At 52.4% G+C, this 12,520-nt stretch overlaps 2 protein-coding genes across 6 annotated transcripts in view; one reads left to right on the top strand and one right to left on the bottom strand.

Moving 5' to 3' along the window:
• NRG2 (neuregulin 2) overlaps positions 1-1,943 on the top strand; it is a 197,084-nt gene extending 195,141 nt beyond the window's left edge. For all 3 annotated transcript variants that reach the window (XM_030828212.1, XM_030828198.1, XM_030828204.1), the window contains one exon: positions 37-1,943. In XM_030828212.1, the coding sequence (XP_030684072.1) occupies positions 37-805 (769 nt within the window). In that variant the 3' untranslated portion in view covers positions 806-1,943. The remainder of the gene's footprint in view (positions 1-36) is intronic.
• A 2,303-nt stretch (positions 1,944-4,246) lies between these two features.
• The window catches only part of PSD2 (pleckstrin and Sec7 domain containing 2), a 48,852-nt gene continuing 40,578 nt past the window's right edge, over positions 4,247-12,520 (bottom strand). For all 3 annotated transcript variants that reach the window (XM_030828237.1, XM_030828228.1, XM_030828224.1), the window contains 6 exons: positions 11,700-11,890; positions 11,463-11,533; positions 10,918-11,075; positions 9,924-10,068; positions 8,527-8,670; positions 4,247-6,426 (listed from right to left, as the gene is read on the bottom strand). In XM_030828237.1, the coding sequence (XP_030684097.1) occupies positions 6,223-6,426; positions 8,527-8,670; positions 9,924-10,068; positions 10,918-11,075; positions 11,463-11,533; positions 11,700-11,890 (913 nt within the window). In that variant the 3' untranslated portion in view covers positions 4,247-6,222. The remainder of the gene's footprint in view (positions 6,427-8,526; positions 8,671-9,923; positions 10,069-10,917; positions 11,076-11,462; positions 11,534-11,699; positions 11,891-12,520) is intronic.

Below are 12,520 nucleotides of genomic sequence, written 5' to 3' on the forward strand. Positions count from 1 at the left end.
CCTGGCCCTGGCCCATGCCTCTGCCTCTCCCCGCAGGTACGTGTCGGCCCTGACCACGCCCGCGCGCCTCTCGCCCGTGGACTTCCACTACTCGCTGGCCACGCAGGTGCCAACTTTCGAGATCACGTCCCCCAACTCGGCGCACGCCGTGTCGCTGCCGCCGGCGGCGCCCATCAGTTACCGCCTGGCCGAACAGCAGCCGTTACTGCGGCACCCGGCGCCCCCCGGCCCGGGACCCGGGCCCGGGCCCGGCGCAGACATGCAGCGCAGCTACGACAGCTACTATTACCCCGCGGCAGGGCCCGGACCGCGGCGCGGGACCTGCGCGCTCGGCGGCAGCCTGGGCAGCCTGCCCGCCAGCCCCTTCCGCATCCCCGAGGACGACGAGTACGAGACCACGCAGGAGTGCGCGCCCCCGCCGCCGCCGCGGCCGCGCGCGCGCGGTGCGTCCCGCAGGACGTCGGCGGGGCCCCGGCGCTGGCGCCGCTCGCGCCTCAACGGGCTGGCGGCGCAGCGCGCACGGGCGGCGCGGGACTCGCTGTCGCTGAGCAGCGGCTCGGGCGGCGGCTCGGCCTCGGGGTCGGACGACGACGCGGACGACGCGGACGGGGCGCTGGCGGCCGAGAGCACGCCTTTCCTGGGCCTGCGCGCGGCGCATGACGCGCTGCGCTCGGACTCGCCGCCACTGTGCCCGGCGGCCGACAGCAGGACTTACTACTCCCTGGACAGCCACAGCACGCGGGCCAGCAGCAGACACAGCCGCGGGCCGCCCCCGCGGGCCAAGCAGGACTCGGCGCCACTCTAGGGCCCCGCCGCGCGCCCCTCCGCCTCGTCCGCCCCACTGTCTTTAAGGAGACCAGAGACCGCTTACTGGAGAGAAAAGAGGAAAAAAGAAATAAAAATATTTTTATTTTCTATAAAAGGAAAAAAGTATAACAAAATGTTTTATTTTCATTTTAGCAAAAATTGTCTTATAATACTAGCTAACGGCAAAGACGTTTTTATAGGGAAACTATTTATATGTAACATCCTGATTTACAGCTTCGGAAAAAAAAAAGAAACAACAAAAAAAAGAGAGATGGGCCAATTTTTTGACTCTTTAATAGAAACCTATTTTGTGGTGCCTTTTGCTGTACGCTCATCTGGGGCTCCGGGGGACAGGTCTGGGTTATGGGGTGCTTAAAGTGACAGCAGGGAGAGAAGGGGCTTCGGGTTCTGGTGGGGGCGAGGGTGGGGGGCGGTGGGGGGTTGGCCCTAAGGGAAGAACTGAGGACAGAAGTAGCTTTGCTCCCAGGCAAGAGCTGGAGTTCCCGACCCCTGGGAGGAGAGGGCCAGGACCCTAGGCTTGGAGCTGGAGCTGGGGTAACTTCCAGGGGGAGATAAAGACACAGCTACCCGAATGGGGAAGCCCTGGCTACTCACAGCTGTTAAAGGAGGGGGACAGAGAAAGGTCTCCCCAAGAGCCTGAGCCCAGGGAGGTGGCAGCTCTGCCAGGGGCCCAATGTTGGCGGCTCCTGTCCCCCACAGCCTCCAGGACGCCCTTCCGTCCTCTGCAGCACCTTCGTTTACAGGTCGTCTTTTCTATTTTACACCTGCATGTCCTTTGCATTTCAGATTCTTTAGATTGGATGCATGGTCACGCTGGGACCGGGAAGAGCCACTCGACAGTGTATTCCCCTTTTAGCAATAAAGTAACACCATTTCCTTCTCACAGGCTGCCTCCTAGCCCCCAACCCACCTATGACATCCACTCGTCTCCAGTCCTGCCCTCCCACCCCCAAAAACTGGGTCCACTGCTAATTTGTCAAAAAGGTAATTGTTTAAAAGAAAAAAAAAATCCCAAACAGAAACAGATGGGAATCCTGTCCTGAAATGTCTGAACACCTGACTGTTGACACTTGAACATTTTTATATTATAAATAAAATCAGAAATAACTCCTGTTTGACTGTGTGTGCCTAGCCTCAGATGAGGAGGGAAGTCAGAGCATGAAGTCCCATGGTGCATATGTGGATGATGCTGGCCTGGAGGTTGGAGGGGGCCAGGGCAGTCCCTGGAAGGAAGTGACTCTCTCTCCAGTCTCTCCGGCCCCAGCTCCCAGGACAGACTCCAGCCCTCCTCCCGCTTCCAAGAATATTTACAAGGTGTCCCCACTGGCTGCTGGGGAACCTGGGCAAGGGACTGACACAAATTGCTCTGCTTCAAACTCAGCGTTGGAACTCTGGCCCAGTTGCTGCCCTGGATCTATGGGCCGGACTGAGGCAACAGTTGCCGGCCTAGGTGGGTGAGGAGGGATGGGTTGTGGGGTTGGTAATAGCACAGCCAAGGCAGGATGACCCTTGGACCCTGAGGCACGTCACAGGCAAAGTCGGAACATGCAAAGTGGCATAACAGTTACCCTCAGCTGCCAGGAGGACCACAGCTGCTGCAGTTCATAAGCCCACAGGGTGTTGCTCTTTCCCCAACTTTATACCCCCTCAGAGGCAGGACCTGTCTAAACCCACAGACCTGAGAGAAAGTACATGATTTTAGTGTGGAGAAGGCAGATGGAGGCCCAGGTTCAAAAACCTTTCCCCTCATCAACTAATTTAGTAAACCAGTGCCCAGTACCGGCAACTATTCGGTTCCAGCCAGACACACGGACGTCTTCCACCCAAACAGCTGAGGTGGTTGGCATGCACACTCGCCTACACCTGTGTGTTTGTGTGGGTGTGAATCCCCCTAGGATGTGTGTAGTCAGAGACCTATAGGTGGGAGGGACAGAGAGGCTGCGGGTTGAGAGGGCTTCGGCATCAACAGGGCGTAAGTTCAAATTCCAGCTCTGTGCCTCCTAGCTGTGTGACGTCTCTAGGCCACAGTTTCCTTGCTGGGAAATGGGTGATGTAAATACCTATTCCAAAAGGTTGCTGTGGAGATTATAAAGTACCCAGTGCTGATGCTGGCACGTGATAGATGCCTATTACATGGCTGATTTGACGGTGGTGATGACAATATCCTGTGCCTTGCATCCTTGTATCACACGGCCAGAGTGACAAAAACTAGATGAGAGGGAGGCGATGGAGAAAAATAAAGAACAAATTAAAGTTATTGTATTTATTGTGGGGGCGCTGGGAAAAAGTATCTGCTACAAAAAATTTAAAAAAGGAAAATAATGAACTCAATCCTGCATAAACCTGCAACTCACTGGCCCCTCCCGGCCCCCTTCTGTTGATCTCATCCAAGCCCCTCTGTGTCTCTGGGTTTGTAGTTGGCTTTAAAATTCTCTGAGAGCCGGTTATTCTTCTATGGGACTTGTGGCTTCTGTAGGATCCCAAATTAACTCCATATGAACTCTTGGGGAACCCATTGACCTTTGTGTGATCCAGCTTATTGTCCTCGTGTGACCTTTCTGAGGGCTGTAGGTTGCTGTTGCCTTCTAAATTTTAGAGTCAGAAGCCACCCAATGAACCCACCAATCTCTATGTGGCCCTCGGTTGATTCTGAATGACCTCTTGGTGAACTCACCGATCTTTGCATGAGCATCAGGTACCTTCATTATATGCTCTGAATCCTACAGTACCTGCCATACGTGCTGAGAGTCCAAGGCCAGAACCTAACAGAGTTCTTTCCTCACCTGTCATCCACCCATTCATTTCACAGGTATGATTAGGACCCGGGAACACATGTGGCCAGAGAGGCCCCTTCTCCACTCTGCCTCTCAAACCTCTGCCTTGGGAAGCCTTCCCAGTGACCTTTCAGGAAGAGTCGCAGTCCTGTCAAGCTACTTCCCTACCACCGCCCTGTCGCTGGAACACATAGGATGACATTCAGGCAGCTTCCCAAGTCAGAGGCTTCTTCCCCACTTTCCCAGTTCTTTCTTTTCTCTTCCAGGTCATTTTTTGGCTTCTCTTTCCAGCCCCTCCCAGAGGCCCAAGTGGTAATGGTAACTGCCTGTTCTTCTCCCCACGAAACTGTGAGCCCGAGGACAGGCAGCCAAACTTCCTCCCACCACCATATCCCCATCACCCTGCCCAGCGTGCAGCACAGAGTTGGCCCTCATTGAATGAGAGGATGAAGGCGCAAGAGACACTGTCCTCAAGGGGCAGCCCCCAGAAGTCCCTGAGCCCGAGGGCACTTCCCAGGACCACCAGGTGGCGCAAACCACTTATTGCATGTCACCAGTCCTGGATTTGGACAGTCCTAGAAAATGGGCATGTTGGAGGCAGCAGTTGTGGGTGGTGAGGATCCATTCGAATGCAGGAAGAACTATTAGAACTTTGACTTAGATTTATTTTCATCTCATCTTTTTTAAATTTCTATTTTTGTGTATGTTTTATAATGTACATAATATTTTAGTACAGTAGTACATGTATATAATTTACAAATAAATAATTATACAATTAAGGAAGTGAACTAAACATTTTTTTACTGATGGGAGGCACAACCCGTGCTCAGGAAGCACATCTGTCCACAGCTGCCAGAGCTCCTGGCTCTGCTCTCCACTCACCCGCCCTCAGGAAGCGAAGGGTGGGACACTGACCCCGAAAATCACAGAACTTTTGAGGCAGCATGGAGAAAGTACAGAGAGCTCTTTTGTGGTGCCACATTGCGTTTTCAGTTTCATTTAAGTGAACATTTACTTCCTCTGAGCAAAACGAAGGGGCCAGATGGTTTGGGTCTAAAACACACTTCAGCTGATCCAACTTAATCTGAATGTAAATCACTACATCTCTCCACATACTCAATAGCCCCTTGCCTTGTGAGTGGGCCTGTAAAGTTAGATACTTAGTTGCAAGCCTGGCTTATTTTATTAACTGTGTTACCACTGATGCCAAATTCCTGGCCAAACTACAGTAATCTATTTAAACAATAGAGAGGATTCGCTCTTCATAGCCACACTGAATGTGCCATCACCCTCACCCATTTGTCAGTTGGAGAAATGCAGGGCTTAAAAGTGCTAGCTAATCCGTGATCGTCAAGTGGCAAATTTCTCCACTCTTCCCAGATGCGGCCTTGGCTAAGCCTTTCTGATTCACTAGACAAATGAAAGAAATAGCGACAGAAAAACAATAACTCGTCGTTCCACCTTTTCCCACAACCAAGAATTAATGGCTTCCACAACTGTCCTCCGACAAGCATCTTTGGGCTTGTTGACAAGCGGCCATTTGCGAGGCAGAGTGTCTTTTATTCCTATAGCAGTAGATCTGTCCAAGAGGCCACCTCTGGAGCTCAGAGACCTGGCAGCACCAACATAAAGACCCAAATATAAACAGGGCCGTGGTCCCATCCTACTCACACCCCAGGATATCCATGGGACAAATGGGGTGGTGCATACACGCTCTATTTTTTCCAAAAGTATCATCTGTAAGAGCAGTATAAGTCACAGGTCAGCTGGAAGAGGGAAAAACAGGGCAAGGGAGGCCAGCACTGCCTCCCCTTCCCTCCCAGAGCATCAGGAATGCCAGGGGGCCAGGTGCAGCCATCCTTCCTAACAGGGGAAGCTCCAAAATAGGCTTTTCCTTTATCTGATTTCATCCGCTAACTGATTTCAGTTCCAAAACCATCTTTCAGGGGTTCCTATGTATATATTATTCTTATAGATGTATATTTGTGTCTGTATAAAAAGGAGGCAGTGTGATCTCAATGGATGAAAAGAGGTGGATGCACATGTGAGTGGAGTAAGCTTGACACTGAAAGGGCACAAGCCTGGGTCCCAGATTATTGTGATGTGAGGCAGGAGACCTGGGCATGGTTCTGGAGGCTGCTGGGAGGAGAGGATGGTGCTGGTGGTCGGCAGACCTGCTGCTGGTCAACTCAGAGGAAGGAGGAGGAGAAAGGGTGGGGTTCCAGCTGAGACCTAGAGTCAAGACCTGTCCTCACACACAAAAAAGATGAGGAGAGGAGCTTGATGAGAAGAGAAAGACCTGGGAAGACAACAGCCCTTCCAGCTCCTCCAGCGAGGTGGTGTCTAGAGCATGCACACAACTGGCCTACAAAATGAGGCTCCATGGTGGAGAGGAAAACAAGGGCCATGGAGAGAGTTTGATGCCCAGAGATGCCCAAGGATGCAAGGAGATCAACGCCAAAAATGGCATCTCCATCTCCTGGGCCCACAGGCTTTCCACACCCCTCTGGCTGCCCATCAACTGACTGGAGCTTGGTCCAAGTGGCCCCTGGCTGGAATTGTGCTCACTGACCCCACTGGAGACATCTGCCCACCTCTGGGGTCTGCACATCCATGTCAGCTAAGTATCAGGCCCAGTGGCATCCTTTGTGGGTTTGCTGCCAGTCACATGGCCCTGGCTGAGGGCAGGACTTGAATGTGTCTTCCGGAGAGAAGGGTCATCCCCTTCCAGAGTGGCCAGCCGGGCCTCAATCCGCTCCAGATCATCTGAGCCCACTTTGATTTTCACAGCCAGGAGGTGGATGTAGGTCTCATAACGGCTTTTCTGGGGAAAGGCCAAACACGAGGTCAAAAGACAACAAAATAGGAAAAAAGTATGTGCACCTTATATGACAAAAGACTAATTTCCTTAATATGCAGAGAGCTTTCACAAATCATTAAAAAGAAGATGAACAGTCCAATTAAAAAATAAACAAGGGACATGCACATAAACTTCACTCATAATTTGAAAAATCCAAATAATTGGCAATGATTTCTTGGATATGACACCAAAAACCCAGGCAACAAAAGTAAAAATACATAAATGGGACTACATCAAAATTTAAAACTTCTGTACATCAGAGGATACAATCAACGGAATGAAAAGGCAACCTACGGAATGGAAGAAAAATATTTGCAAGTCATGTATCTGATAAGGGTCTTGTATCCAGAATATATAAAGAACTCTCAGAATGCAACAACAGAAGACAACCCAAAATTTTTAAATGGGCAAAGGACTTGAATTTACATTTCTCCAAAGAAAGCATACAAATGGCCAACAAGCACATGAAAAGATGCTCAACATCATTAGTCATTAGAGAAGTACAAGTCAAAATGACAATGAGATATCAATTCACACTCTTACTACTATCAAAGAGCAGAAAATACATGTTGGTGAAGATATGGAGAAATAGACAGAACCTTTGTGCCCGGCTGGTGGGAATGTAAATGGAGCAGCTGTTATGGAAAGCTGGTGGTTTATCGAAAAGTTAAAAATAAAATTACCACATGATCCAGCAAGACCATTTCTAACTATAAACCCAAATGAGTTGAAAGCAGGGTCTTGAAGGGGTATTTGTATACCCATTTTCACAGCACCATTTTTCACAATAGCCAAAAGATGGAAGTAAGCCAAGTGTTCATTGATGGATAAACGGATAAACAAAATGTAATGTATGCATACAATGGAATATTATTCAGCCTTATCCCATTTATGCCTAGTGTTCCATTATTGGAACGTTAAGCTCATGGGAGTTATTTATATCATACTGCTCAAGGTCATCTCCAAGATCTGATTTTTCACCAAAAAAAATTTTGTAACCTCCGACATAAATGGGTTAAAAAGAAAGGAAATTCTGACACACGCTACAACATGGATGAACCTTAAGGACATTATGCTAAGTAAAATAATTCAATCACAAAAAGATAAGTTCTGTAGGATTCCACTTAGAGTAGTCAAAATCACAGAGGCAGAGAGTAGAATGGTGATTGTCAGGGGCTGGAGGGAGGGGAGAATGGGAAGTTATTATTTAATGTGTACAGAGTTTCGGTTTAGGAAGAGGAAAGAATTGTGGAGATTGGTTACACAACAATGTGAATAGACTTAACGCTACTGAACTATACACTTAAAAATGGTGAAGATGGTAAATTTTATATTACATGTCTCACTGCAATTAAAACGTTTTTAAATCCAAATTAAAATAGTAATGAGGCTGGGCGTGGTGGCTCACACCTGTAATCCCAGCACTTTGGGAGGCCGAGGCAGGTGGATCACCTGAAGTCAAGAGTTCCAGACCATCCTGGCCAACATGGCGAAACCCCATATCTACTAAAAATACAAAAATTAGCCAGGCATGGTGGCACGTGCCTGTAAGCCCAGTTGTTTGGGAGGCTGAGGCAGGAGAATTGCTTGAACCCAGGAGGCAGTGATTGTAGTGAGCCAAGATCGTGCTACTGTACTCCAGCCTGGGAGACAGAATGAGATTCCATCTCGAAAAAAAAAAATAGTAATGAGATACTAATTGTTAAACCTATCAGGTTAGTGAAGATTAAAACGTTTTGCAATGCCCAGTGCTGGTGAGGGCATGGAGAAATAAGTACATTCACAAATTATTAAAGGGGTTAGAAATTGGCACAAACATTTAAGAGGAAGATTTGGCAGCATCTGAGGGCCTTCATCTGAGCTTCTGCCTTTCACCGCTGTCAGGGAAGGCTGGCACTCTGGAAGGACGGGGGACTAAGGGTCAGGGGACCCTGTTCCCTGCCAGCTGCCACGTAAGCAAGCCCCTTTATCACTAGGCTTCACCTCCCCAGTCCCACATCAGGCCAGGCAGGAAGGAGAAAGAGCAGGGTGCTGGGCTTTGCAATCCAGCCCCGCAAGGCTCACCTCGAAGGTGAGATAGTGCTCCTTCAACCGGTACTCCTCGGCCTCCTTGGACTTGATGCCCCTCTCGACTGGGTGACACCTGTGTTCAGCCAGCTCCGCAGTCAGCTGCCTCAACTTATTCTCGTGAGACCGCAGTTGCTCCTCCTGCAAAGACAAATCCTGGACTATGAGGCCTTACTCTCAGGATGTCACAGAGTGGCTCAAATCCTGTTCTACCAGGAGCTGCTCCACCAAAGGGAAATGAAGGCCTAGCCAGCATCACCAAAATGTGGGGACAGAGCCAGGCTCTGGACCCGAAGGCATGCTTTTCCTCCCACCTCCCTTCCTCCTCCCCCTGCTCCTATCAGCATCAGCTTTCCTCGATGCCCCCCAGCCACCCCACCGCAGGCTGGGGAGACAAGAGATGCTCACACTTATATGTGCACATAGACAGTCCCTGACACAGACACACAATGACCCCCACACACAACCCAGCTCATATGCACTCCCATGTGCACAAACAAACACCCTGGACCAAGGCCAGCCTGGCCCCGCTATCACCTGCTCCATATGATACACGCGTTCTCTTACATTCATGCCCAGATATTCCCTATGGTGCAGACCCAGGATCACACCCAAAGACAGGCGGAGACACTGTCGCTGATGGGCAAACACACACATCCCACCCACTACAGGATAGCCAGGCCCCCTGGTGCTGTGAGATCATGCGTGCATGTGTGTATGAGTCACCACCTGTGTGTTTACACACATGAATGTGTATGGTATGTGCGTGTACGTGGTGTACGTGCATTGCACAGAGGTTCTGGGCAGAAGCAGGAGCCCAGGAGCTCAGTGGGGAGACCCGGGACAAGGCCTAGTGGGAAAGACCGCTGGCAAAGAGGAAGTGTGGGGCTTCTGCTGCCCTCCACCTCTCAAGCTCTGGGCCACCATTTCTCCTGTCCTCTCCAAAGAAGCCCTGAGAGCCTGCAGCATGGGTGAGTTGGGTTTTCTAGGATTACAAATAAAACATTTAAGAATAGGTGAGGGCAGCAAAAGAGCACTGGATAAAGCATCAGCCAGGTGTCACCTGTGCGAGCTCCCTGTGACACACAGTCTCTTGCATTTGTGCCCAGGTGCACACAAGGCCACCAACTCTCAGTCACATCCACAGGGATGCACTGGCATAGAGGCAGCTCCATGCCACCTGCCACAGCCGTGGCCCCTGTGTGCCATGCCTTGGTCTCCCCGTCGACGTGGGAGTGGGGTGCGTGGGATGGAGGGAAGAGGTGTCCTTCGCTGGTGTCCTTCAGCCCAGGATCACCCAGTCTAGAGACAGAGCTGGGGTGGGGCTGCTGGATGGGGGCCTGGGCTGAGGATGGCAGCCTGGGGAGGCAAAATGTTGACCCAGGAGCATGTACCTGGCAGAGGCGGGTGGTGCAGGAGGGCAGCAGGGGCCGACAGAACTTCTTCATGGAGCTGACAGCGGCTGGGAAGGCCGGGGCAGAGAAGATGGCTGCCACCAGATTGATCCTGAGGATCCAGGACAGCATTTCTTCCTTGCTCCTGGGGACAGGACAGGGAGAGGGTGCCGGCCCCTCACACAGGACTCCCTGTCCCCCACTCATTGTCCTGTACCCAGCACTGGGCCTGGCACTGAGAAGGCACCAGTACCTCTAGATGGGTCGGTAAAGGGGAGAGGGAGGACGCATGGGGGCTGGATGAGCCTGGCCAGAGCTATGCAGGGAGCTCCCTTTCTGTCCCAGCTCCCAGGCACACCCGAATTCTCATGTGAAAAATCAAACTTCCCAGGTCCACAGCTAGTGGCCCTGGAGTGAATGGGTAGGAGTGACCGTGGACTGGGGATCATCAGAGGCAATAGCAACTGGGTGACCCCCACAGCCCTCCTGCCCTCCCCCGCTGCCTGCCCCGCACTGGCACTGTGGTCCTGAGGCCTCATCCACTTGCCTGCCTCCTTGCAAGCTCATGTGACATGTGTACCCCAATCTCAAGTCACAGGAGGAGGAGACGTGGTAGAAGGACAGCCTTACAGGTTACCTGGAGGGTGCATCTTTCCCACACTTAAGGTGAAGGATGATTCGTAAAGATGCCACCTGCCCCACATTACAGACTCCAGCACACTCGGCAGCCCCTGCAGAGCTTGTTAAACACAGTTGCTGGAGCCATCCCAGAGTTTCGGGTTCAGTAGGTCTAAGGTGGGGCCAGAGAGACTGCAAGTGATGCTGAGGGGAACCACACATTGAGAATCGCTGCTTTGGGGGGACCCAGCTGTCGGTCTGTGTCATGTGGATACACATGCTCTGTTGCTGACTCACAGGAAGGAGAGGGGTTGTGCGTCGGGTCACTGTGGCCCTGGGCCCCAGGTGGGAATGAGGGGCTCCAGCTCCTACTCACGGTGCCTGGAAGAGGAATACCCTCCAGTCGGCCGTCTTAAGCTTGAGCACGTTGGACTTCTTGCTGTAGTCAGAGGCCCTGGTGGCCAGAGCGTGATGCACACGAATGGCGTTCTTCAGGTCACCCTCCGATAGAGCTTTGTCAGGCCTGTACTCATCCTGGGTGGGGCGGGATGGGCGAGCTAGGGTCACTGACCCACACCTTCCACTCTCCCCTCCTCTCACTCCTCTCTGTCTAACCCTGTAGCTCCCTTAATTTTTCTGTTCCTGCTGCCTCACCCACCCCAGCAAGAATCCAGGTACCCCTCCCCTTACCCCAGTTTGTCCCAGAGGCCTGAACAGGCCTCATGTTGAGAGTCCACTGAGCCGCTGGGCACCAAGTTTTCCCAAAAACCTCCAAAGCCCTGAGTGGGCCCAAGTCTGGGGAAGGACCCAGCATGTGCCTGAGCCTCAGGTCCTGCCTGGGGCCTTCGGGTGTCACAAGGCTGGGGCAGGATGGGACTGAGCTGGCCCTTTCTGAGTAAGGTCTCTGGGGCAGTCTCTCACCTTCTGCAGGTACAGGATGGTCCCTTTGAGCACTGCGTAGAATTTCTTCCAGCCACGCCTCCCACGGGGCGCTGGGGAGGAGGGCACTGGTAGTGTGGCTGCAGCCTCCCTCTGCAATCTCTCCAACCCCACCTCCCACTACGTGTCCACCTGTATGTTCGTCCCCAAAGAGTGGCCTGGGGTGCCCCCCTCTGTGCCAGCCTCCCTCCCATGCCCCTCTCCCAGCCTGACACCCACTCCTCTTGCCATCCATGTCAGCGTGAGTCTTCCGGGTCAGGACGCCGTGCTTATAGGTGGTGGCACTGAGCGCCTGTGGGACATCCAGGAAGGGGTTGCCACCATCCAGGATTCGCGTCACCTTCTTCGTCCCTGTCCCGAACTTGTCATCCACCAGCTCAGACAGGGATTTCCTCAGCTCGTCCTCATCACTAGGGAAGTACTAGGCCTGAGCACCACCTCCAGGGAGGCCTCGGCCCCGCATCGTCATGGCCTTTCCCCACCAGCCTCCCCTCCAGGAGCCAGGGTCATGGAGGAAGAGCAGCCCCAGGAGGCAGAGATGAAGAGATTCCAATTCCAGACTGCAGATCCAGATCTCTGGCCCCTCCTCTCATCTCCACTTCTGACCTCTGACCTCTGATCTTTGATTTTTGTCCTCCAAGCCCCAATTATCACCCTTGATCACCAACGTGGAGACTTTACTGTCACCAGGTCTCCTTCCTAGTCTTCCTTCTCTCTCCATCCCAGGGAGCAGTAACCGTGGCCAGACTGAAGCTACTGCACAAACGCCACCGACATGCTGGCAGTGGGAGTCCAGCAGGTAAGGCCCTGAAGCCTGGGCCCCCATGACAGCCCTGGCAGAAGAGTGCCAGCTCTTCCCTGTGGGGTTGGAGTTCCTGCTAATCCCTGCCTGAGGCCTCTACATGGACCTGCCTGTCCTGGGGAGCACAGCAGAGCCTTTCACGGTCTCCCCAAACAGGAAGGTCAACACCCCTCTTTCCTGATGAGACCTACAGGTCTCACTGCCTTTGCAGGGGAAGAAGTTAGAGGGCACTCTCCCC

The sequence above is a fragment of the Nomascus leucogenys genome, chromosome 2 (assembly GCF_006542625.1).
Source record: "Nomascus leucogenys isolate Asia chromosome 2, Asia_NLE_v1, whole genome shotgun sequence".
NCBI lineage: Eukaryota > Metazoa > Chordata > Mammalia > Primates > Hylobatidae > Nomascus > Nomascus leucogenys.